Below are 27,370 nucleotides of genomic sequence, written 5' to 3'. Positions count from 1 at the left end.
CTTGAAGGAGGGTGTCTTCCCTGCCGCCTTGAGGAGGCGGTGGTGAGACCCCTTCTCAAGAAGCCTGCTTTGGACCCGGCTGTTTTAAACAACTATCGTCCAGTCTCCAACCTTCGCTTTCTGGCGAAGGTTGTTGAGAGTGTGGTGGCGCATCAGCTCCCTCTGTTCCTGGAGGAAACTGATTATCTGGACCCGTACCAATCGGGCTTCAGGCCCGGACACAGCACGGAGACGGCATTGGTCATGCTGGTGAATGATCTCTGGAGGGCTAGGGACAGGGGTTGTTCCTCTGTCCTGGTCCTATTAGATCTCTCAGCGGCGTTCGATACCATCGACCATGGTATCCTGCTGCGGCGTCTCAGGGGCCTGGGAGTGGGAGGCACCGTTCTACGGTGGTTCTCCTCCTACCTCCAGGGCCGCTCGCAGTCGGTGTTGACAGGAGGGCAGAGATCCGCCCCGAGGTCTCTCATTTGTGGAGTTCCTCAGGGGTCGGTTCTCTCGCCTCTCCTGTTCAACATCTATATGAAGCCGCTGGGCGAGATCATTCGTGGTTTTGGGGTGGGGTATCACCAGTACGCTGATGATACCCAACTTTTTCTTTCCACCCCGAACCAACCCAGTGATGCCCTCTCCGTGATGTCCCGGTGCCTGGAGGCGGTTCAGGTCTGGATGGGGAGAAACAGGCTTCGTCTCAATCCCGCCAAGACTGAGTGGCTGTGCATATCGGCATCTCGGGTTAACCAAGTTATTCCATCCTTAATGATGGGGGGTGAGGTGTTACCCCCCGTTGATAGGGCTCGCAACCTGGGCGTCCTCCTGGACTCACGGCTCAATTTTGAAGACCATATAGGAGCCGTGACCAGGGGGGCTTTTGCACAGGTTCGCCTGGTGCGCCAGTTGCGTCCCTATCTGGACCGAGACGCCCTACGCACAGTTACTCATGCGCTTGTGACCTCCCGTTTGGACTACTGTAACGCTCTCTACATGGGGCTGCCCTTGAAGACCACGCGGAGGCTTCAACTGGTGCAGAATGCGGCCGCGAGAGTTGTAATGGGGGTTTCCCGATACTCCCATGTAACACCTCTACTCCACGAGCTGCATTGGCTTCCGGTTGCCCTCCAGGTGAAATTCAAGGTGCTGGTTATTACCTATAAAGCCCTACATGGCCTGGGTCCGGGTTATTTGAGGGAACACCTGCTGCCGGCATCAAACGCCCTTCACCCAGTGCGCTCCCACAGGGAGGGTCTGCTCAGGGTTCCGCCGGTGAGAGATTGCCGGCGGGTGACACCCAGGAATAGGGCCTTCTCAGTGGGAGCGCCTGCCCTCTGGAACCAGCTGCCGGTGGAGCTGAGAACTGCCCCCGACCTCCGATCATTCCGCCGGGGCCTGAAGACCTGGCTCTTTGAGCTCTCGGGCCCAGGCTGAGGAGAAATTTTTAATTGGGGTTTTTAAGAGTACAGGGTCAATTTAATATTTTTTAATCTGGTTTTTAACTTTTGTATGTTGGATTTTTAATTCCCTGTAAACCGCCCTGAGTCCTCAGGGAAAGGGCGGTATATAAATGTAACTAAATAAATAAATAAATAAACAACTGGGACAATACCCCATCTTCAACAGCAACCACCCTGAGGAGTGGGAGGCGTTCGTAGGTCAGCTCGAGTGCTACCTACGGGCGAATGGGGTCAAGGACGACCGACAGAGAGCAGCGGCGCTACTCTGCAGCTGTGGCACGGAGACGTATCAGCTGGCGGTTGGTCTGTGCGTGCCCGACGACATTCACGCCGTCGGGTACAGCAAGCTGATATCCAAGCTAACGGAACACTTTAAGCCTGAAACATCAGAGATAGCTTGGCGGTACCATTTCGAGAAACGGGACCAATGTCCAGGCGAGACCGCGAAGCAGTACATGGCTGCCCTGCGACAAGCAGCGAGACTCTGCAACTTTGACAACCTCGAAGTCCGTCTGCGGGATTGGATGGTCTGCGGGCTAAGGGACCGGAAGCTGCGGCAGAAGAAGTTTGCCAAGCAGAAGCTGACCCTTCGGGACGTCCAGGAGGAGTTCTTAGCCTGGGACGTAGCGGAGGAGTCCGACGCAAGGGAGAATGGGGCCATCCATCAGCTGTCCGGTCACGACAATGCAGAAGGGGGAGACTTCGAGGTAGACGCCATCCACCGCCAACAGCGATCGACCACCTACTCCCGGGACCGCGTAAGGGAGCAACGCCCAGCGACAGCCGAGCAGCGGTATCAGGAGTGCGGATGTGGGACGAGCGGCCCCTGGTCTACCCAGCCCTCCGGTGACAGCGCTCATCACGGGACGGTCGGTTGTTTGCGAAACTGGGGAACACCCACCCCTTATCCCAAAAATCAAACTGAGGATCAAAATTCAAGGGGTTCCCTGCGTAATGGAACTTGACTCTGGGTCAGCCGTGTCCATTATCTCCTCACGGACTTTCAGCGAGATCTGCAAGCGGAGCGGCCAGCAGGTTCCCCTGAGGCCATCCAAACTGACCCTCTCAGACTTCCAGAACTCTCCAATTAAAGTCAGGGGGGAGGCGTCGGTGACGGTCCACTACAAAGGGTTTAAGGGGAAGTTGAGCGTGTTGGTTGTTGAAGGGCAACGGACAAGCCTCATGGGGCTAGGGTGGTTCAGGGCGTTGGGCATTGGGATCACCGGGATCCACCAAACGCAGAGCCACCCCTCTCTGGAGGGCATCTGCAAGGAGTTCGCAGATGTATTCGACGAACGGTTGGGGAGGTACACCGGGACCCCGATTTCTTTTAAATTAAGCCCCCTAATTCCGCCGGTCAGGATGAAGGCGAGGAGAGTCCCATTTGCGCTCAAGCACAAAATTGAGCAAGAACTGGATAAGTTAGTGGAACAGGGGGTGCTGACGCCGGTAGATGGGGTGGATTGGGAGACCCCCATAGTTACCCCGTTAAAGGCAAATGGGGACATTAGAATCTGCACAGATTATAAGGGGACAATCAACCGGGCGTTAAGTGCGCATTCGTACCCGGTTCCCGCTGTAAGCAGCATCCTGGCATCCCTGCAAGGCGGGGCGGTATTCGCAAAATTAGATCCTGCCCAGGCTTATCAGCAGCTGCCGGTAGACCCCGAGGCAGCAAGGGCTCAGACCATCATCACCCACAAAGGGGCGTTCCGGGTAAACCGACTGCAGTTCAGGGTGAGCGTAGCTCTGGGGATTTTCCAGGAAGTCATGGAAAAAATGCTAAAGGGGATCCCCGGGGTTTGCCCGTATTTTGACGACATCCTCATAGCGGCCAGCTCGGAGGACGTCCTGGCATCACGGCTAAGAGCAGTTCTCGCTCGTTTTAGGGATGTGGGTCTAAGACTGAAAAGGGACAAGTGTAATATTGGGGTTACGGAGACGGAGTTCCTGGGATTCAGGATAGAAGCGCAGGGCATCCACCCGTCATCCTCCAAGGTGAGGGCTATCAAGGAAGCCCCAATTCCCAAAAACAAAGCGGAGCTGCAAGCGTTCCTTGGTCTCTTAAATTTTTATCATACATTCCTGCCACGCAAGGCGACCATCGCGGAGCCCTTGCACAGGCTCCTGGACAAACAAACACCCTGGGACTGGACTGCCACACACACAAGCGCGTTCAGGACCCTTAAGAACATGCTAGCCGGGGACGCAACGGTCACTCACTTCAGGGAGGACCAGCCCATCTGCCTAGCGTGCGATGCATCCCCTTATGGGATAGGGGCAGTCCTCAGCCACTTAAGGGAGGACAGCTCGCAGGCTCCCATAGCATACTATTCCCGGACCCTGTCAGCGGCGGAGAGAAACTACGCGCAGATAGATAAGGAGGCGCTGGCAGTGGTCGCGGGGGTAAAAAAGTTCCACGACTACCTGTACGGGAGGGAGTTCCTCATTTACACGGATCACAAGCCCCTGCTGGGATTATTCACCACAGAGAAGCAAACGCCACAAATCCTTTCACCAAGGATGCTCCGTTGGTCCATTTTTCTTTCAGCATACTCCTGTAAGCTAATCCATAGACCAGGAAAGGAAATGGGACATGCCGACGGACTCAGCAGACTTCCCCTAAGGGAGGCTGGATCGGATCCCGCTCCTGCTAATCAGATATTAGCAATACAGGAGCTGCTGAGTGCCCATTAGACGCTAGCGACATAGCAGCCGAAACTCCCAGGGATAAGATTCTTAGCAGAATTCAGTCCTGGGTTAGCAGCGGGTGGCAGGACAAGTCACCGGGACCTGAGTTCACAGCATTTTTTACGCGGCGGCACGAGCTCTCAACTCATAAAGGCTGCCTGCTGTGGGGGAGCAGGGTCATCATCCCCACAAAACCTAGGGAGAAAGTCCTTCAGTCCCTTCACGAGGGTCACCCGGGAGTGGTAAGGATGAAGGCTCTGGTCAGGAGTTACCTGTGGTGGCCTGGGTTGGATAAAGAGATAGAGGGGTTGGTAGCAGGATGTTACACATGCCAAAGGTCTCGCCCAGAGCAGGCACACGCTCCAGTCCACAAGTGGGAACAAACTCACACCCCCTGGTCCAGGGTCCATATAGATTATGCAGGGCCATTTCAGGGACACACCTTCTTAGTCATCGTGGATAGTCACTCCAAGTGGTTAGAGGTGGTACCTGTGTCCAACATGACATCAGCGGGCACAATACAGGCACTAAGGGGAGTGTTTGCCATACATGGGCTACCAGATGTAGTAGTATCTGATAACGGAGCGCAATTTACCTCCTCGGATTTCCAGGTGTTCCTCAGGACCTTGGGGATTAGGCATGCCACTTCAGCGCCCTTTCACCCTGCCAGTAATGGGTTGGCAGAGAGGTTCGTGCGGACTACCAAGGATGCACTCAAACGAATAGTACAAGGGGACTGGAAACAGAAACTGGCCACATTCCTCCTCCATCAACACGCAACACCCTGCACAGCCACAGGAAAGAGCCCAGCGGAGCTCAGGTGGGGCAGACACCTCATAACTACGTTAGACAGACTCCACCCAGACAGGGTATCAGCAGACACAGAACCCCCAACCCTCAAAACCAATTTCAACATAGGGGAGCAGATCTGGGCCAAAAATTACAGCACAGGCCATCCATGGGTGCCAGGTGAAGTGGTGGAACAGACAGGCCCCCTCTCCTACAGAGTAAGGGTGGAGGGGGGACTCCTGTGGAGGAGACACTTAGATCAACTAAGGAAGAGAGCCCCTGAGAGGACCAGTGGAGAATCAATGGAAACAGCAAGGGAGGAGGCAGAGCAAACACAAACACACACACAGCCACAGTCACAGTCACCCAGAAAAACAGCAGGAAGGGTTTTGGGGCATCCATCTGCCTGGCAGGGAGCTGACAGGGAAAGTAGGCAAGAGCCTGAGGGCAGCAGGTCACAAAGAGCCAACACTGAAACACATGCACACACACAAATCAGACCAACACAACCAGACCAAGGAACAGGAAGCAGAACCGAAACCACTACAGAGCCAAGCCTGAGAAGATCAAACAGGACACACAGAGCCCCCAGCTACCTCAGTGATTATGTTCGCTCTTAAGCCTGGGGGGAGGAGGAATCTGGAGGGTTAAATGTAAAAATTGTAAATAAGCTGTATATAGTTAAGAAGGAATGACAGAGGATCCTCCTCACTATGGGGGAAGGGGTGCAGTGTATGCCTCCCAGCATACACAACGGGACAGCACAGCAGGAGGCTGATGGTGCAGATCAGCAGAGGGGTTGGACAGCTCCAGGCGATGACTGCTCACTCAGGATAAGCCTAATGACTTAAGCTGTTGACAGCCCCAGGCATGGTCATCCTGGTGGGAAGCCAGGATCTACACCCATTGTCACCTGCACTGGCAGGAAGCCCAGGTTTGAACTGATTGGATGCCATCCACCTGGGCAGGTACAAATAGACGCCAGGCTTCCCTGTTTCCCCAGTTCATTCTGTTCAGAATAAACTCATCTTCACCCCAGCTCTGTGTCCGTCTCTATGTGAAGCACGCGACCTTACAAATAGTCTTCCTGATTTCAATCTCACATCTTCTACTTGTGCCTTTTAACTGCATTGAATTTGAAAATTCAACAATCATTACATTACATAGCACCATTCTCATGGGACATTTCCAGCCTTCAATTTCAAAGCATTTGGTGTCTGTGCTGCCGTTCAGAAGTAACTTAGGCAAAGTTTTAGACTCATGATTATGTCTCTGAGGCACAAACGTGGCTCAATAACTAATTTTTATACTACTTCTTTATAACATTCTCAGCCCACAGCTGAGACAATTTAAGGTTGTCTTTAGCTCTTCCTATTTTAGAAGATCAGATATGATTTTGGCCTGGGCTAGAGAACAGACTGGACATCTAATGTCCTCCAAGGCCTAACTAGAACTTTCTGAAGTGGACTCCTTCCATCCCCAGATTTAAAGCTTGAGTGTACTACTGTAATCCTGTGCTATAATGAATATTAATGCAGGAGAAGAAAAGACAGAGCCTGGGAGTGGAGTCAAGAGAAGAATCAGTCTGGAGTCATTATGTTCACATAAGTGATCCAAATCCAGTCCCCCTTGAACTCTATTGATTGTTATCTAGTACCAATTTAGTGCTGATTATCAGTTGACTAGATTCTTGTCTATTCTTGCCTTAAGCAATAAATCTTATTAACTGCAACTTAATACAGTCATGCTCAAAATTGTTGGCACCCCAGAAATTTTTCCAGAAAATCAAGTATTTCTCACAGAAAAGTATTGCAGGAACACATGTTTTGCTATACACAGGTTTATTCCCTTTGTGTGTATTGGAACACAACAAAAAAGGGAGGAAAAAAAGCAAATTGGACATAATGTCAAACAAAACTCCAAAAATGGGCCAGACAAAATTATTGGCACACTTTCAAAATTGTGGGTAAACAAAATTGTTTCAAGCATGTGATGCTCCTTTAAACTCACCTTGGGTAAGTAGCAGGTGGGGGCAATATAAAAATCACACCTGAAAGCAGATAAAAAGGAGAGAAGTTCACTTAGTCTTTGCATTGTGTGTCTGTGTGTGCCACACTAAGCAAGGACAACAGAAAGAGGAGAAGAAAACTGTCTGAGGACTTGAGAACCAAAATTGTGGACAAATATCAACAATCTCAAGGTTACAAGTCCATCTCCAGAGAGCTAGATTTGCCTTTGTCCACAGTGTGCAACATTATCAAGAAGTTTGCAACCCATGGCACTGTAGCTAATCTCCCTGGTCGTGGACAGAAGAGAAAAATTGATGAAAGGTTGCAACGCAGGATAGTCCAGATGGTGGATAAGCAGCCCCAAACAAGTTCCAAAGGAATGCAAGCTGTCCTGCAGGCTCAGGGAGCATCAGTGTCGGCGCAAACTATCTGTCGACATTTAAATGAAATGAAACGCTATGGCAGGAGACCCAGGAGGACCCCACTGCTGACACAGAGACATAAAAAAGCAAGATTACAGTTTGCTAAAATGTACTTGAGTAAGCCAAAATCCTTCTGGGAAAATGTCTTGTGGACAGATGAGACCAAGATAGAGCTTTTTGGTAAAGCACATCATTCTACTGTTTACCGAAAATGAAATGAGGTCTACAAAGAAAAGAACACAGTACCTACAGTGAAATGTGGTGGAGGTTCAATGATGTTTTGGGGTTGTTTTGCTGCCTCTGGCACTGGGTGCCTTGAATGTGTGCAAGGCATCATGAAATCTGAGGATTACCAAAGGATTTTGGGTCGCACTGTAGAGCCCAGTGTCAGAAAGCTGGGTTTGCGTCCGAGATCTTGGGTCTTCCAGCAGGACAATGACCCCAAACATATGTCAAAAAGCACCCAGAAATGGATGGCAAGAAAGCGCTGGAGAGTTCTGAAGTGGCCAGCAATGAGTCCAGATCTGAATCCCATTGAACACCTGTGGAGAGATCTTAAAATTGCTGTTGGGAAAAGGCGCCCTTCCAATAAGAGAGACCTGGAGCAGTTTGCAAAGGAAGAGTGGTCCAAAATTCCGGGTGAGAGGTGTAAGAAGCTTATTGATGGTTATAGGAAGTGACTGATTTCAGTTATTTTTTCCAAAGGGTGTGCAACCAAATATTAAGTTAAGGGTGCCAATAATTTTGTCCGGCCCATTTTTGGAGTTTTGTTTGACATTATGTCCAATTTGCTTTTTTTTCCTCCCTTTTTTGTTGTGTTCCAATACATACAAAGGGAATAAACCTGTGTATAGCAAAACATGTGTTCCTGCAATACTTTTCTGTGAGAAATACTTGATTTTCTTGAAAAATTTCTGGGGTGCCAACAATTTCGAGCATGACTGTATATGGTCCTGATTCTTTGTACCTGACAATTAAACTGGGAAGGAAAACCAGTTCTGCCAGCCTCAAATTGGTTTGCTTTGGTTACCAAAGAACATTGGTTGTTTTCCTTCTACTAATATACAATGTATTGTATAACAGGTATGGGCAAAGTATTAATGATTTTGAATGTGTTTTCCACCATTTAAATTTGTCTTTAATAATTTTCTCACTCTTTCTGTGCATTCTTTACTAATAACATTTTAACTTGTCCATGCTTGATGTCATAGACCATTGTTCCCTGCTTGCAGAATAGATGCTATATCCCTCCTGCTTTGGAGGAGATGGTGGGGTGGCAAGGAAGCCACCTAAAGATTGTTGTGAACAAACATTTCAAATGTTTACAAGGTGATTTTTGGAGACAGAAAATGCATGAAAAAAATTAAAGGAAAGACTGCCCTTTGAACAAATGAGGCAATGGTGAAATTTAACTATTTAATTTCATCTTGCTTTTTTATTTATAAAAAAGATGTGAATGAATGCAGACAAAATGTATGCAGACCCAACCAGCTATGCAAGAATGCACGAGGTGGTTATAAATGCATTGATCTGTGTCCAAGTGGAATGACCAAAGCAGAAAGTGGAACATGTATAGGTGTGTACATTTATTTATCATATTCTTTTCAGAGTATAACAGAGAACAAGCAGCTTCAGTTATCTCCCTCTCTTTCTATCATATTTGTGAATAATAGTCATGAATCATTGATATCATTACCAAATATAATCATCAATATGACATGAACCTATGATGGTCATCAAAAATCTAGACACTCTAGCAACTTTTTCAGCTAACACATTCTATTAAAAGATTTCATGAGTCTTCACGAGCTGCAGTTTACTTCATCATATCAGTATAGCCTCTCTCTCTCTCTCTCTCTCTCTCTCTCTCTCTCTGTGTGTGTGTGTGTGTGTGTGTGTGTGTGTGTGTGTGTGAGTGTGTGTATGTATGATGAAGTGATCTGCAACTCACAAAAACCAAAGCCTTCAAATATAATATGTTATTTGAAAAAAGTTCTATCAGATTTCTGACTCTTTGCTACCATGGATTAACATGACTTTTCTTCCATGTTATTCCTCAGTTCCTGCTGGTGAATAATATTCTGACATTACTTTTTAGGAATATAAGCATTGAAAATGAGCAGATTCAAGATAATTCACATGTTCCTTAGAAGGCATCTAGCAATAATTTGACTAAATAGAAAGTCCCTTTCCATGAGATGTGCAGCCATATAAATTTGATTAATAAATAAATATTTATAACTAACACATAAATATTTCAGAATTGAAGTATGATAAAAAAGCAGTCAAGGAAGCTTTGCAAACATATAGATATATATTCTTATCAAGAAGAAGAAATACCTGATATTAAATTTCCTAATGCAAGTACACTTATCTCCAAGATTTTGTGTTCCTCATCAGATATTGATGAATGCAGAGACGGTACTCACCAATGCCGATACAACCAGATATGTGAAAACTCAAAAGGAAGTTATTGATGTGTATGCCCAAGAGGCTATCGATACCAGGGGGTTGGAAGGCCCTGCATGGGTAAGTCAGAATCTGGAATTAAATAAACTCTAGATACATCTATAGATAAGAATTTGAATGGAAAATTGTGATTTGGAGCATGTGAACTTGAGAAAAATATGGTGGCCTTTAATAAGTTCATATGATGTGTGTTGTCCTCTTGTGCTCCAAATTACATTATGCTCTTTGAATCCAGATTATTTTCACAGCCCTAATAAATATGAATATTACTATTTTGCATATCACCTGCTTTGGTAGCTGCCAATGAAGCTCAAAGTGCTGTTCTTCTTGAAATTAGTAGTTTCCAGAGGAAACTAATTGGGCTTCTAATACCTTTACTGTGGGGGGAAAAAGCCCATCAGCTTCTAATTTCATGAAAGAATGTAGAAACATCCAAGGAAATATAACTATTCACAAAAGCTAAACATTTACTGGGGTACATTTTCCCCCTCAAATGGGCATAGTGAAGCAGGGATGGGATTCTGTGCCCTATAAAACAGGGGTCCTCAAACTGTGGACCATGGCCCACTAGCAGGCTGTGGCTTATTGGACACTGAGCTATGTGAGTGGCTGGTTGGTGCATGCATGTGTGTGCGTGAGCACCTAGCCCTACTCATGCAAGCCTCTCAGACATTTACGACTCCACTCATGTGAGCAACTGATATTCATGTGCACACATGTGCACAAGCATGCATTTACCCCTCCCATAAAACCATCCCTTCTTTCCCCACTTCCCCCGCTCTTGGCTGCCAACCTCGAAAGGTTGGGGAACTCTGTTATAAATGTTCCCTACCTCTAGTAGGCACTCACACTTCCTATTTGTATGAGAAAAAGCTGACATACAATTTTAATACTCTCTTTAAAGTTCATGTGCTTCAAGCACTTCAAGTGGCCTTTTTTGCAATCATAGTAAGAAAATAAACAAAATAAAATCTGGATGTTTAAGTATGAGACATCTTTAACTCAAAAGTGACATGCTTCCTTTAAAGTTCTCTACAGATTCAAGTGCAGTACACTCATAGTATATATTTCAATTCATTGTTGTTCAAAAAATTCCATATTTTAGAACATAAATTGGTACAAATTTCCTTCAATGTACCATTGTGCCCAACTCCATTTACACAGGATCATACTGTCTGTCTTGTATTAGAGAACACCTGAATATCATTGCAGGAGCTTTGCGACAATTTAAATGTTAAGAAAATATTGAAAAATTCCAGAGCAAGGAAAATCAAGGCCTCTGTTATGTATGCAGGCACCTGCATAGCAACAGCCACCAGGGGGCGTTGGCCTGAACGGTTTTGGCGGGAAACCCAGTTTCGGCGGGAAACCTAGGGCCAACCCCATTGGCTGTCTGCTTACCTGGCTAGGTATTAAAGGAGGCCAGGTAACCCTCATTCCTCAGTTCGCTACCCCCCCATCCAATAAAGAGCTGAACTCACACACCGGCTGGCGTCTCTTCCTTGCGTCGGACCCACTACACAACAGTGGCGATGAAGGTGGGATCGCTGCCAACAAGGAGCTGAAGTCACCGGGGAGCACTCCGCGAGCTGAAGGGAAAGGCATTTTCCTTCCTTCTCCCCCCCCCCCACGACCGCCAACCGACCAGACCAGCCGACCGGACCACGCCGGTCACCGCATCTGCAACCGAGACCGCACACCAGCACTGCGATGGCAAGGGCCGTACAACCCCACGAATTCGACACCCGCCGCCCCGAGACATGGGCCCGTTACCTGGCTCACGCCGAACTGTACATGCGGTTCAATCGGATCTCGGAGGACGGCGCGAAGGCGGCCGCCCTGCTCTGCATCAGGGGACCAGCGCTCCTGGAGATCGCCGCAAACCTGTTCGCCCAGGAGGCCATCAACACCGTCGCGTACCGGGACCTCGTGGCCTGACTCAATGCCCATTTCAAGCCCCGGCGCTCCAAAGTGGCCGCGCAGTCACAATTCGAGAAGAGGGACCAGCGCCCCGACGAGACCGGTGCCGAGTTCCTCGCTGCCCTCCGAGAAGCCGCCGTCGCCTGCAGGTTCTCGAACTTGGAGGAGTGGCTACGGGACCAGCTGATTTGCGGCCTACGTGACAGGCGGCTGCAAGAGCACCTGTTCGAGAGAGAGGAGGCTTCGCTCCAGGAAGCTGAGGACGCCATCCTAGCCCACGAAGCAGCCTGCGGGGCCGTCCAAGCATGCCAGGAAACCCAGACCGGCAGCCAGGCAGCCAGCATCCATCGGCAATTTGCCACGGAGGAGGATGACCAGAGCATCGACCTCCTCCAGCGGAGGAGGTACTCACCAATGCCGATACAACCAGATATGTGAAAACTCAAAAGGAAGTTATTGGTGTGTATGCCCAAGAGGCTATCGATACCAGGGGGTTGGAAGGCCCTGCATGGGTAAGTCAGAATCTGGAATTAAATAAAAAGAGGAATTTTTCAAAAGAGTCCCCCCTCCTCCCTTACTCTGTAGAAAAGGGGTCCTGTCTGCTCTAATAACTCCCCTGGAACCCATGGGTGACCTGTGCTGTAATTCCTAGCCCAGATGGGGTCTCCTGTGTTGAAACTTGTTTTTATGTTGGGGGTTCCGGCGTCTGCTGCTACCCTGTCTGGGTGAAGCCTGTCCAGTGTTGTTATGAGGCGTCTGCCCCATCTGAGTTCTGCTGGGCTTTTGCCTGTGGCGGTGCAGGGAGTTGCATGTTGGTGTAGGAGGAATGTGGCCAGTCTTTGCTTCCAATTACCCTGTACTATGCGCTTGAGAGCATCCTTTGTTGTCCGCACAAATCATTCTGCCAATCCAATACTGGCAGGGTGGAAGGGAGCTGAAGTGGCGTGTCTAATCCCCAAGGTCCTCAGGAACACCTGGAAGTCCGAGGAGGTAAATTGTGTTCCATTATCTGACACGATCACATCAGGCAGACCATGTGTAGCAAACATTCCCCTCAATGCTTGAATGGTTCCTGCTGAGGTCATGTTGCCTACAGGTACCACCTCCAGCCATTTAGAATGGCTGTCTACTGCTACCAGAAATGTGTGTCCTTGGAATGGGCCTGCATAGTCTAGGGTGTCCTCCTAGACTCACAGCTCTCTTTGGAAGATCATATAGGAGCTGTGACTAGGGGGGCCTTCGTCCAGGTTCGCCTGGTGCGCCAGTTGCGGCCCTATCTGGACCGGGATGCCTTGCGCACAGTCACTCATGCACTCGTGACCTCCTGTTTGGACTACTGCAACGCTCTCTACATGGGGCTGCCCTTGAAGAATACTTGGAGGCTCCAACTGGTGCAGAATGCAGCCGCGCGAGTTGTGGTGGGGGTGTCCCGACACTCCCATGTAACACCTCTACTCCGCGAGCTGCATTGGCTTCCGGTTGTCCTCCGGGTAAGATTCAAGGTACTGGTTATGACCTATAAAGCCCTAAATAGCATGGGTCCGGGTTACTTACGGGAGCACCTGAGGCCGGCATCAACTTCCCTTCGTCCAGTGCGCTCCCACAGAGAGGGCCTCCTTAGGGTGCCGTCGGTCAAAGAGTGTCGACTGGCAGCCCCCAGGGGGAGGGCGTTCTCTGTGGGTGCGCCAGACCTGTGGAACCGTTTACCAGTGGAGCTCCGGATGGCTCCCGACCTTCGCTCCTTCCGATGTGACCTAAAAACATATTTATTTGAACAAGCCGGCCTGGTCTGATGGGTTTAGGGGTATTTTAATGTTATTGTATTAATTGTATTGAATTGGGCTGTAATATTTAATATTTTTTTAATTTTTGTATGTTGTATTTTATTGTATTGCCCTGTACACCGCCCTGAGTCCTTCGGGAGAAGGGTGGTATAGAAATTAAATTATTATTATTATTATTATTATTATTATTATTATTATTATTATTATTATTATTATTATTATTATTATTATTATTATTATTATTATTATTATTATTATTATTATTATTATTATTATTATTTGCACCCTTGACCATGGTAAGTGTGTTTCCTCCCACTTGTGAACTGGTGCATGTGGTTGTTCTGGCCGTGTCCTCTGGCATGTGTAACATCCCGCTACTAGTTTTTCTATCTCCTTGTCCAACCCTGGCCACCACAGGGCCTTCATCCTTACCATTACTGGGTGGCCCTCGTGTAATGACTGGAGGACTCTTTCTCTGAGCCTTGTGGGGATGATTACTCTACTTCCCCACAAGAGACATCCCTTGTGTGTGGACAGTTCATGCCTTCTGGAGAAGTAAGCAATGAACTCTTGCCCTGGTGATTTGTCCTGACACCCACTGCTCACCCATGATTGTACCCTGCTCAGAACCTTGTCCTTGGGGGTCCCTGTGGCTATGTCCCTTGCGTTGAGGGGGCATTCTGGCAGTTCCTGTATTGCCAGTATTTGGACAGCCGGTGCTGGGTCCGGCTCAGTGTCCCTTAGGGGAAGTCTGCTGAGGCCATCGGCGTGCCCCATCTCTTTGCCCGGCCTGTGTACCAGTTTGCATGAGTATGCAGACAGGAATATGGACCAGCGTAACATCCGGGGTGACAGGATCTGTGGTGTCTGCTTCTCTGTTGTAAATAACCCCAATAATGGCTTATGGTCTGTGTAAATTAGAAATTCCCTACCATAAAGGTAGTCATGAAATTTCTTTACCCCTGCAACCACTGCCAGTGCCTCCTTGTCTATCTGGGCATAGTTCCGCTCTGCAGCTGACAGGGTCCTGGAGTAGTAGGCGATGGGGGCCTGAGTTCCATCCTCCCTTAAATGGCTGAGAACTGCCCCAATCCCATAAGGGGATGCATCGCATGCAAGGCAAATTGGCTGGTCCTCCCTGAAATGGGTGACTGTGGCATTGCCTGCTAACAGGTTCTTCAGTGTTTTGAATGCGTTAGCGTGTTTGTCCGTCCAGTCCCAGGATGCTTGCTTGTCAAGCAACCTGTGTAGGGGTTCTGCAATTGTAGCCTTGTGTGGCAGGAATGTGTGATAAAAATTGAGGAGGCCCAGGAATGCCTGCAACTCAGACTTGTTTTGGGGAGTACGGGCTTCTTTGATTGCCCTGAGTTTGGATGCAGATGGGTGGATGCCTTGAGCATCAATCCTGAACCCCAGGAACTCTGTCTCAGTTACCCCAATCTTGCATTTCTCCCTTTTGAGCTTTAGCCCTGCACCCCTGAACCTCTCAAGTACTGCCCTCAATCGGGCTGCCAGTACATCCTCGGAATTGGCTGCGATCAGGACGTCATCGAAATAAGGGCAAACCCCTGGTATCTGGTATTCCCTTGAGGGTCCTTTCCATCACCTCCTGGAATATTCCAGGAGCCACGCTGACCCCGAACTGCAACCGGTCTACCCGGAACGCCCCTTTGTGTGTGATGATTGTTTGTGCTCTAGCAGCCCCTGGGTCTACCGGCAGCTGCTGATAAGCTTGGGCAAGATCCAGTTTAGCGAACACCGACCCACCTTGCAGGGACGCCAGAATGCTGTTTACCACAGGAACCGGGTATGAATGAGCGCTCAGAGCCCGGTTGATTGTCCCCTTATAGTCGGCGCAAATTCTAATTTCGCCGTTTGTCTTGAGCGGCGTTACGATGGGGGTTTCCCATTCCGCTCCATCGACTGGCGTTAGCACCCCCTGGTCTACCAGCTTATCCAATTCCCACTCTATCTTTTGTTTTAGTGCGAACGGGACCCTCCTAGCCTTCATTCTTATGGGCTGCACCTGGGGGTCTAACTTAAATGAGATTGGGGGACCTGTGTACCCTCCCAGCTGCCCGTCAAACACGTCCGCAAAATCCTTGCAGACAGCTTCAATGGAAAGGCAGCTCCACGTCTGGTGAATCCCCGTGATTCCAATGCCCAGCGCGTTGAACCACCCTAACCCCACGAGGCTGGTCCGCTGGCCTTCGACGACCAGTACACTTAATTTGCCCTCGAACCCTTTGTACTGAACCCTCACCAACGCCTCCCCCGGATGTTAATGGGTGAATTTTGGAAGTCAGAGAGGGTCAGTCTGGATGGCCTCAAGGGAACCCGTTGGCCGCTCCGCTTGCAAATCTCCTTAAACGTTCTGGCGGAGATGATGGACACGGCTGACCCTGAGTCCAGCTCCAACGTGCAGGGGACCCCTTGCAGCTTCACCCTCAATTTTATTTTCGGGGTTAGCGCCGCAGGGGCCCCTGCTAGATAAACACTCGGCCGTCCCGCCGTGTGCCTGACCGTCTGTCCCGGCAACCGCTCCCCGGTACCTGTAGCGAACTGGAACTCTGCCTCCACCTCGTGCAGGCTATCCCGCTGTTTGCTCCTGCAGACCGCCGCGATGTGCCCGGTCTTCCCGCATGCCTGACACTTGGCTGACTTGAAACGGCAGGTAGACCGGGGATGCTGTCCTCCGCAGCTGGCGCAACGCGTAGACCGGGAGCTGTTCGTGCCGCAGCCAGAACACTGGGTAGACCGGGGTTGTCCGCAGCCGCTGTGCTGGGTAGACCGGGGCCCGCAACCGCAATGCTGGGTAGACCGGGGCCGATTCGCGCTGTAGCCGTGGAGTTGGGTAGACCGGGGGCCGTTCGCTCCGCACCTGCACTCCTGGTATCTTGCATCCGCCGCGGGTGGTCTCGGCTCCTTCACGTTGTCTCAGTTTGAGTTGATGGGTTGCTGTTGTCGGTGGATGGCGTCCACTTCCAGCTCTTCCCCGTCCACGTCGCCGCACCTGCTCAGCTGGTGGACGGATCCGCCTTCCCTCGCATCGGACTCCTTGGCCGCGTCCCAGGCTAGGAATTCCTCTTGGACATCCCTCAGGGTCAGTTTCTGCTTTGCAAAAATTTTCTGGCGCAGCTTCCTGTCCCTCAACCCGCAGACGATTCGATCCCGCAGCCGGATCTCTAAATTCTCAAAATTACAGAGGTGAGCTGCCTGCCTCAGGGCGGCCATGTATTGCTTGGCAGACTCACCTGGCCGCTGATCCCGCTTCTCGAAACAATACCACCAGGCGATCTCAGACGTCTCGGGCTTGAAGTGCTCGGTCAGCTTTGCCAGCAACTCATTGTACCCGATGGAGTGGATGTCGTCGGGTGCACAGAGACCGACTGCCAGCTGGTACATTTCCATGCTGCAGCTGCAGAGTAGCGCCGCCGTTCTCTGCCAGTCATCTTTCACCCCGTTTGCCCGTAGGTACCACTCGAGCTGTCCCACGAAGGCTTCCCACTCCTCTGGGCGGTTGCTATTGAAAAGGGGATACTGACCCAGTTGTGCCATTCTGCCATCTAGGTCGTCCTGCGTCTTGGTCCTGGGCTGCCGATTGGATTCCGTCCGCGGCTAGCGTTGACTGGTGCAGGATCCCACCTTCGTCGCCAGTGCAATGTCGTGTGGTTGAACGGAGAGACGGACACTTGAGCTGGGTAGTATTTCTTTATTGAGTCAGAAATGAAGCTGGAGCAAAGGGGTTACCTGGCGTCTCTTATACCTGCCCCGGTGAATGGTGACCAATAGATTTAAACCTGGGCTTCCCGCCAGTGCAGATGGCCAATGGATTTAAACCCTGGCTTCCCGCCAGAGCTGACCATGCCCTTGGGCTGTCAATGACTCACTCTATTCAGGCTTTCCCGCCAAAGCGGTTATAGCCTGGAGCTGTCCAGCCCCCTGCTGTGTTGACATTTCCGTGTATGCTTTAAAGGCATACACTACAGTGGGGTTTAAGGGTCGCGAAGAGCACCTGGGGGTTGTAGTGGTAGAGGGCCAGAGAGCCAGCCTGAACCTAGACTGGTTTGAGCCCCTGGGAATCACAGTCACCGGGATCCACCGGATCCAGGGGGACTCCATCGAGGCCGTCTGCAAGGAGTTCGCAGACGTCTTTGACGGGTCACTGGGCAGGTACACAGGGCCCTCCATATCGTTCAAGCTTAACTCGAACGTTCCCCCCGTTTGGGTGTGGCCGCGGCGAGTCCCCTTCGCGCTCAAACAAAAAATAGAGCGCGAATTAGATAAGCTGGTGGCCCAGGGAATCTTAGAGCCCATAGATGGGGGGGAGTGGGAAACCCCTATCGTTACCCCACTTAAATCCAACGGGGAAATAAGGATCTGCACCGACTACAAGTGCTCGGTGAACCGCGCCCTGAACCCGCACGCTTACCCGGTCCCCACAATCAGCCACGTTCTCGCTTACCGCCAAGGCGGCGCCATCTTTGCAAGGCTCGATGTTGCGCAGGCATACCAGCAACTCACGGTTACTAGGGCAACAGCTGACATTCAAACCATAGTAACACACAGGGGGGCGTTCCGGGTAAATAGGCTGCAGTTTGGAGTTAGCGTTGCTCCTGGCATTTTCCAGGAAGTCATGGAAAAGACACTCAAGGGCATTCCGGGAGTCTGCCCCTACTTCGATGACATGCTGATCGCAGGAGCGTCAGCAGAGGAACTAGCAGGTAGGCTCAGGGAGGTACTGTCCAGGCTATGCACAGCTGGACTCAAACTCAAGAGGGAGAAATGCAGCATAGCTGTTCCCTCCACAGAGTTCTTGGGGTTCAGAGTAGATGCCAGGGGAATTGACCCCACAGAGTCCAAGGTGCGGGCCATCAAACTAGCACCCACACCCAAGAACAAAGCAGAGCTACAGGCATTCCTGGGCCTGTTGAATTTGTACCATGCATTCCTCCCACACAAGGCAGCCATTGCAGAGCCACTCCACAGGCTGCTAGACAAGCAGGCAGCATGGGTCTGGACCACCGCCCACAGCCATAGCTTCAGGGCCTTGAAAGCACTACTGTCGGATAACTCCACAGTAACCCATTTCATCGAGTCCAAGCCCATTTGCATCGCATGTGATGCATCCCCCTATGGTGTGGGCGCAGTACTCAGTCACTTTGAGCCCAATGGGGTGCAAATTCCCATAGCCTATTATTCCAGGACGCTGTCTGGAGCAGAAAGAAACTATGCCCAAATCGACAGAGAAGCCCTGGCAATCGTGGCAGGAATCAAAAAAGTCCACAATTATCTATATGGCAGGGAATTCACTGTCTTCATGGACCACAAACCACTCCTAGGCCTGTTCACAACGGGCAGGCAGACTCCACAAATCCTGTCCCCCAGAATGCTCCGGTGGTCCATCTTCCTTGCAGCCTACAATTGCAAGCTGGTGCATAAGCCAGGGAAGGAGATGGGCCACGCAGACGGTCTAAGTAGGCTACCCATAGACACCTCTGATCCAGACCTGGCCCCAGCCACACAGATCCTAGCACTGCAGGAGCTGCCAGAGTGCCCAGTTCATGCCAAGGACATTGCCAGCCACACAGCCACAGACAACATCATGAGCAGGGTACACTCATGGGTTTGCACAGGGTGGCAGGACAAGTCCCTGGGGCCTGAGTTCCAGGCCTATTTCACCAGGTGCAACGAGATCTCCACGCACAGGGGCTGCCCTCTGGGGGAGCAGGGTCATCATTCCCACCGTAGTACGGGGCAGGGTATTGGACTCCTTACACGAGGGACACCCGGGGGTGGTTAGGATGAAGGCTCTGGCCAGAAGCTACCTCTGGTGGCCAGGGCTGGACAAGGACATTGAGGAATGGGTCAAGGCCTGTTACACGTGCCAGAGATCCAGGCCGGAAATGCCACACACACCCGTGCACAGGTGGGAGGCCACACACACACCCTGGTCCCGCATCCACATTGACTATGCAGGGCCATTCCAGGGTCAACTATTCTTAGTAGTGGTGGACAGCCACTCCAAGTGGTTGGAGGTAGTCCCAGTGCCCAACATGACCTCGGGGAGGACGATCCAGGTACTCAGAGCTCTCTTTGCCACACACGGCCTCCCCGACGTAATTGTGTCTGACAACGGGCCTCAGTTTACCGCTAATGATTTCCAGGCGTTCTTGAAGGCGAACTGGATTAGGCACGCCACCTCCACGCCCTTCCATCCATCGACCAACGGGCAAGCTGAACAGATGGTAAGGACGACCAAAGACGCACTCCGGCGCATCATTATCGGGGACTGCCACCACAGACTGGTGAAATTCCTACTTGCCCAGCACACTACACCATGCGTTGCTACCGGGAAGAGCCCAGCAGAACTGCGATGGGGATGGCGTCTCATCACCAAGCTGGACCGTTTACACCCAGACCGGGTAGCAGCCGAGACGGTTGATTGTGACAGGATTCCTCAGATTTGCTAAACTGCATTTTCTAAGGAAAAATACAGAAATACTCTAGTTGTATATGTCTGTGTCTCTGTGTTGGAATTTATTATTTGGAATCCTGCCTTAAGTGAGCTTTCCTCTCTTAACCTGTCATTTTACATAGAATCTTAATGTTCGTTTGTTTTTAATTTTTGCAGACATTGATGAATGTGAGAACAGAGGTGTATGTCAGCATGAATGCAGGAATACCTTAGGGAGTTACCAGTGTTTTTGCCCATCAGGTTACCGAATCATGCCCAATGGCAAAACGTGTCAAGGTAAGAAAATGTCTTGACAGAGGAGAAGAATTAAAGTACAAAAATTAAAAACCATCAGTATAGTTCATCAGTGACTTAGAAATATGTTTCAGTTGGCATTAGGATAGATAGTGAGTATCTTAATGATTAATTGCCTCCATTCAAGTGAGAGTTTACCAAGAGTTGCCTTTAAGGTTAGGCAGGGTTCCTATCTGCACAAACTGAAGAGCATCAGTGCTAAGCTAATTATATATTTTGGACAACACTTAAGAATATAAATATAAGGGATGCAATGGCTCAGTGGTTAAAGAGGCTGAGCTTGTCAGCTGAAAAGCTGACAGCCTGGATTCGAGACCCAAACATTGCACAACAGGGTGACTTCTGTTACTTGCCTTTATCAAGCAGATACTCTCTAAGGACCATTTTATCCCTGCAGTCTCTACAGCCGGCCTAACAAGATGCCGGGTCAAATGGACTCAACAACTTGATCAGAAGGTAAGAATAGCCCTAACAGAGGATAATTTTCAAAAAATCCGCGCAGCCTTCATATCAGCCAACCTGACTCAAGATCTATTAGAACTATATAAGAGTTTAGTCTATGGGTTATAGCCATTATTAGCACATGGCTGGAATTTCTCAGCTAAGAGGTCCTGTACCACCTCCAAACCATGGTTTGATAAGGATTGTGTTGAAGCCAAGAAAGCTCTTAACTTGGCATATAAGGAGTACAAAGGTGGGACTGGATATGGCAATAAAACAATCCTTAAGCAGTTACTTACACTTAAAAAACAATTCAAGCAATTGATAGCATTCAAGAAGAGACAAGATACAAGATGTTCCTGGGAACAGCTCATCGTGGCAGCAAAGCAAAAGAATTCTTCTTTATTTTGGCATCTAATAGCTTGCCAATCTGAAAGAATCCATACCCCATTAGACTGCCATATATCTCCTATAACTTGGGAACTCCATTTTTGGAGAATGTATGAAGACCCCCTCCAGCAAGAGTACAAGGTCTATAATGAAGGATTTACCTGAGTGGCCTCCAGTTTCAGAGTCTGAAATCAAATCCCTCATTGGCCAACTCAGGACCGGGAAGGCTCCAGGAGCTGACTTCATCTTGGCCAAATTACTAAAAAATAATATGGAGTGGTGGATATCCATCCTGGCAGCACTGTTCACCTATATTGACTCCACTGGCCATGTCCCAGAGGATTGGGGCTTGGCAGTTGTGGTCCCAATTTATAAAAAGGGAAAGAGAGACAACCCTGCCAACTACAGACCAATAAGTCTGCTAAATATAATCAGCAAATTCTATGCCAAACACCTCCAAGATAAATTAAAGGAGTGGCTGGGGACTTCCGGTTTGCCAAGTCAGCCGACATAGACGTCTGGAGGACGGCTCTCGTCTTCCACATCCTATTTTACATCACTGGGGGGTCCTAAAAGGGCTGAAGAGTTGGCCTGGAGGGGCGACCAGAAAGAAGGGGCTTTTGCAGAAACGTGGGGGAGCTGCAACCCCCCCCCATTAGTGCCTGCATTTCCTTCATACCGGCGGACAAAAGACTGGCCATAGTAATATGGCCAGTTACTAGTCTGCAGACAGCTGAAGTCACACTTACCATCAGGCAACATTAAAGCAGCGTGGAAGAGACAGGGGTAAGATTCCTCTCTTATACCTTAATCTTCTTCTTTTCACCTAAATAAGCTGTTAAGTACCTTCCCCCCTGTGAAGAGGGAGGGGGGAATTCAACCCTCCCTTCAAATAAGCGGCGAGCAAGCCTAGGGGTGTTTTTTTTAAAAAAAAAAGTTGAAAAAAGAAACGGACTAAAAGACAAGAATTTTCAAAGTACTTGGGGGACACCCAGTGGCTAAACCTGAAATTGCAATCTGACTTTCTCTAAAAAAATCAAGAAAATATTTAAGAAAAACAAGATAAGATTAACCTTGAACACCAGATGTGAAACTTCACTATGGAAGAGTTTCAGAAACAAATCTATGCTATGTGGGAAATATCTTACCAAACTTATCAGTTCCTTTCTTCAGCTGGCGATAAAATAGGAGCTTTTGGAAAGAAACTAGAAAGCATCTTGAAGAAACAAACTCAAACTGTGACTACAACTAATATTTTACTGGGACAGAACTTAACAGAAGAAATTGAACAATCAAATACATGGGCAGAAGAATTAAATATTCAACAAATACAGACTTTTGAAGATTATAATGGAAAAAGGTGGAAAAAAATCTATTCAGACCAGGACAATTATATCAAGAGGCAAAAATAATGAGAAGATTTGGTGCTGTTAACAGACTCCTCAATCCTTCAAAAGTGGAGACTGGAGGGGCACTTCAATATGATATAACAATACAAGAATGCTTTGATGATCCTGAGGAAAAGAAGCGAAAAATGACATGGCAAAGGAAGAAAGCAAGAATAAGATTGAAGAAATATGGACATTCTTAAAAAGGTAAAGGTTCCCCCGCACATGCGTGCTAGTCGTTTCCGACTCTAGGGGCCGGTGCTCATCTCCGTTTCAAAGCCGAAGAGCCAGCGCTTGTCCGAGGACGTCTCCGTGGTCATGTGGCCGGCATGACTACACGCCAAAGGCGCACGGAACGCTGTTACCTTCCCACCGGAGTGGTCCCTATTTTTCTACTTGCATTTTTACGTGCTTTCGAACTGCTAGGTTGGCAGAAGATGGACATTCTTAAGAGGCCTGAAATAGATAATACCAACATAGACAGGATTGTACTTGGATTACGAGAGATTGTTTTGATGAGTATATAAAAATACTGACTAATTAAAAAAATAAAAATAAAACACAGATGTATGAATACTAACATTGAAATATTGAGTTCCTTAAAGGATATGGATTAAGATGTATATATGTTAAAATGATAGAATGTAACTAATATACTTGGATGTAGTGACATGAGAGGATGTATTAAATGTTGAAATGGAAGAAATTTTGGTTATTTTTAAATATGTGGAAACTATAAATGAGAAACAAGAATATTATATTGTCCTCCTCCTCTTTCTCCTCCTTGCAATTGGTATTCTAATGACTACTATTCTAATATTGTACTACTAATATTGATATGGAAATGAGATAAATAAGAAGTGTATTACATTACTAGGTATTGGGGAAAATGTGTAAAGGGAAAGGAGGTTATTTAGAAATATGAAAATGAGAAATTTTAAACGTTTAATTTAATATCAATGTAAAATTAAAGCTAGAAAAATATATAAGGTGTTTGATGTTTTAAAGATGGAATGTTAAAATATAAAATATACTAAAGTATTGATAAATACAAGAAAACTATTAAATGACTGATGGATAGAAATGAGAAATATGTTAATTTAGATAAGAGATAGTATGTATTAAAGGAAAAAAGAGAGAGGAAGTATTGGTTACAACAATTTGGAGATTTGTAATAATATGTATTTGTCTGAAATGGAACTATTGTAACCCAGAAACCACGTTGCTTTTTAAAGATACTATTGTAATATTGGAAAACTAATTTAAAAAATAAAAAAATAAAGGAGTGGCTGGACCGTGAGAACCTGATTGCTGAAGAACAAGCCGGATTCAGAGATGGTAGAGGCACCATAGATCAGTGTTTAGTTCTCCATCATTTGTTTGAAAAATATGCATCAGACAGACCTGTATCATTATACACTGCCTTTATAGACCTTAAGGCAGCTTTTGACACAGTTAAGGTCTAAGCTATGGGAGAAGCTGGAAGCTGCCTCAATTGATCATAGACTCCTCCATCTGTTATGTGCTTTACATACCAAAACATTTCTCAAGGTGAGGTGTAATATGCAAGGGTCTCTCTCAAAGTCAGTTGAAACTCAAAAGGGGGTTAAACAGGGGTGCATACTGGCCCCCTTGCTCTTCAATTTTTACATAAATGATATCGTAAAATGGTTAAATAATCCAAATTACCACCCCCAAAAAATTGCTCTGCTGCTCTATGCAGATGATGCTGTGATTCTCTCGAGGACTCCAGTTGGCGTTAAAAGAGCCTTGCGAGCCCTTGTCCAGTATTGCAAATATAATAAACTGGACATAAATTATGAGAAAACAAAGGTTATGGCTTTTGCATAAAGGCCTAAACAGTACACATGGTATTTAAATAGCCACAAAATAAAGCAGGTAACTAGGGGTGGTCATCCATGCCACCGGCTCACAAAAAGCCCATGGAGCATACGCGGCTGCCTCTGGCCAATGATCAGCAAATGTCATTCTTAATTTTTTTTGCACAAAGGGAGGACACTATGTTCCAGCTGCAATTAAGCTCTTTCTGGCCAAGTTGCTAGCACAGCTTCTCTACAGGTCCTTGCTTGGACCCTCAGCTTCCTGTTTTACACCACTGGAAAGAGTTCAATCCAAATTTATTAAAACAATTCTCCGGATGCCGCGCTGTGTCCCAAATGCACTTCTGTGCCTGAAGACAAGATTGATAAAAGTTGAAGCAAGAATCTGTTATAGCTTCCTTAAACATCTGGCTAAGGCTTAATTGCTTTCTGCAAGGCCTTGCTCCACTGATTCTACAAGATAAATTTTCCTCTTCATGGATCAAGGCAGTCGAGTCCAACCTTGCTAAACTAGGCTTCCCATCAGCCTCAATTCTCAAATTGGACTACGACCAAGAAAAACAAACCTTGCGTCAAAGGGTAGAGGACATCAAGAGGCAAGTGGAGTTAGGCTTAGCTCCACTGTTTCTGGCTCCTGACTCTATTAGTGTTATATATGTTGTTAATTGTTATCACATCTGGTTGTGTTATGTTATCACAAGTGAGAGTTCAAGAGTATTATAACTCGTGAGGTAAAACTGTCAGACTCAGGCGCCGCGGCAGCCGGTTGACAGCTGACAGCTGTCAAAGGCTGCCGCCAGCCAATCATGCATGCGCGGCGGCCGATTGACAGCTGACAGCTGTCAAAAGCCGCCACCAGCCAATCGCGCATGCGCGGTGGCCAGGTGACAGCTGAAAGCTGTCAAAAGCTACCGGCCGAGTCCCGCATGCGCAGCAACACCGAGCTGTCAAAACCTGCCGGCAGCCAATTGGCCGCTGCAACGGCAGCGGGAGAACACACCATTGGGATTGGGCAAAAGTTTGACAGGTTCTGTATAAAAGGGGGATTCCTCCCCGCTGTCAGCTCTCCTGTGCTTTCCCCGAATAAACGCTTCACAAACCAAGCCTGCTGTCTCGTAATCATTACGCTCACTACAATTCAATTAGATACGTAGTTACACCTGCCAGATATCTTAGTCAGTTGGAGTCAGTAAACCACTGGAAAGCAATCTCCTTTGCAGGGTGCCATGCGTTTCCTTGGGCCGTCCTGTATGGCAAGTTCAACAAGACTCCACTGTCTGAAAGACTCTGCCCCTGTGGCTCTGGAGAGGTGGAGACCATTGGTCACATACTCCTTCAATGCTCTTTCTACAGAGCCATTCGTAAAAACTATGTCCTCCCCATTATTGATAGGCATCCCGGTCATTCAGAAAATATTTATCTCTAGTGGCTGCTTAAGGATGAGCAGGCAGAGATCACGGCGCAGGTGGCCAGATTCTGTGCAGCATCATTGGGGATTCGCCGGAAACTTAAATAATCATTGTAGATCTTTTTAATAATCTTTTATAACTGATTTTATTACATCAGTACCCTTCTTTTAAATATTATTCTTGGTTTACTACATAAATTGTTATGACATATATGGTTTCTATTTTATACCTATCAATGTTTTAGATTTATATCCACCCGTGGAACTGCATTAACATAATAATAGAATGTCAAAGAGTTATAATATGATTTACTTTTCTAGTTGTTCATATATTATTATATTGATTTGCTCTATTTTTGTTCTTTTAAACTTTTCTGGTCATTGACTGAATAAAGATTGATTGATTGATTGATTAATTGATTGATTGATTGTTACTTGCCTCAGGTCCTACCAACCTAGCAGTTCGAAAGCATGCAAATGCAAATAGTGAATAAAATTTTGGTGGGAAGGTAACAGTGTTCAGTGCACCTCAGCGTATAGTCATGCCACCCCACATGATCACAGAAATATCTTTGCACGGTGCTGGCTCCCTTGGTTAGGCAACAGATGAACACAAGACTATGACACCGGACCCCAGCTGGGAAGTCCGGGAAGTCACCCGCCAAGCTGAAGGAGCCAGCCATGAAGGGCACAAAAGCCGTTGAGTTCCCGGCAACTGCCCAATGGGGGAAGGGAACTTCAGCCTACACCGCAGGAGTGCCTAACTCATCCAATCACAACTCCGAAGATGAACCCCTGGTAAGTGGACCCATTGTGCCCCTCACCAGGACAGTAACTATATTAGCCCCCACCATGCCCAAAGTTGTAGAAGTCAGTGCATTAACACTAGTGGGGAACCTAGGCATACTGGTGAGGAGGCTGAAGAAACTGATTTCATTCAGTCTGTTAGATGGGTCCATAGCAGGGGGAATGCCAGCCAGCCTTGTGACACTACCAATCCAACTCACCCTGGGGGACCACATAGAGATAACGTTCATAGTAACCCCTGGCATGGAATGCCCCATAATCCTGGGCATGGTGTGGCTGGCCAAATGGAAACCACAGGTGGACTGGAGGACAGTGGAGCTTAGATTTCCCAAAGGGGAATCAACCAAGATGCCAAACTGAACCCCCTCTTTAGGGGCCCCATGAGAGAAAGCAGTGATGGGGGAAGAACTGCCCAAAATACCTGAGGAATACAGGGACTTGGCTGAAGTGTTCAGTGACGAGAGGTCGGATGAGTTGCCACTGCATCGGCCCATGGACTGTGCCATAGAGATCAGACCAGGGGCAAAACCCAGACTATATTCTATGAGCCCCGAGGAACTGAAAGAGATGCAAAAATTCATAGATAAAAACTTAGAGAGGGGCTTCATCCAACCAGTAAATCAAAAATGGCGGCCCCTGTTTTGTTCAGAGAAAAGAAAGATGGGTCTCTGCGTGGATTATAGGGCTCTGAACAGCATAAGTGAAAGCAACCTGTACCCACTCCCCCTCATGAAGGACATGTTGTCCCATCTTTCAAAAGGAAAGATTTTTAATAAATTAGACCTCAG

At 48.1% G+C, this 27,370-nt stretch overlaps 1 protein-coding gene across 1 annotated transcript in view; it reads left to right on the top strand.

Moving 5' to 3' along the window:
- HMCN1 (hemicentin 1) overlaps positions 1 to 27,370 on the top strand; it is a gene marked incomplete at its 3' end in the record, with an annotated part of 484,864 nt that overhangs the window by 445,218 nt on the left and 12,276 nt on the right. Inside the window, 5 exon segments of the mRNA XM_081325521.1 lie at positions 8,813 to 8,938; positions 9,763 to 9,783; positions 12,156 to 12,263; positions 20,170 to 20,289; positions 20,705 to 20,763. Of these exon segments, the coding sequence (XP_081181647.1) occupies positions 8,813 to 8,938; positions 9,763 to 9,783; positions 12,156 to 12,263; positions 20,170 to 20,289; positions 20,705 to 20,763 (434 nt within the window).

This window comes from Vipera berus, assembly GCF_964194415.1.
Source record: "Vipera berus genome assembly, chromosome: 3".
NCBI classification, from domain to species: domain Eukaryota; kingdom Metazoa; phylum Chordata; class Lepidosauria; order Squamata; family Viperidae; genus Vipera; species Vipera berus.
The sequence above is the reverse complement of the archived record's forward strand: the minus strand, read 5'-3'. Positions and strand labels throughout refer to the sequence as shown.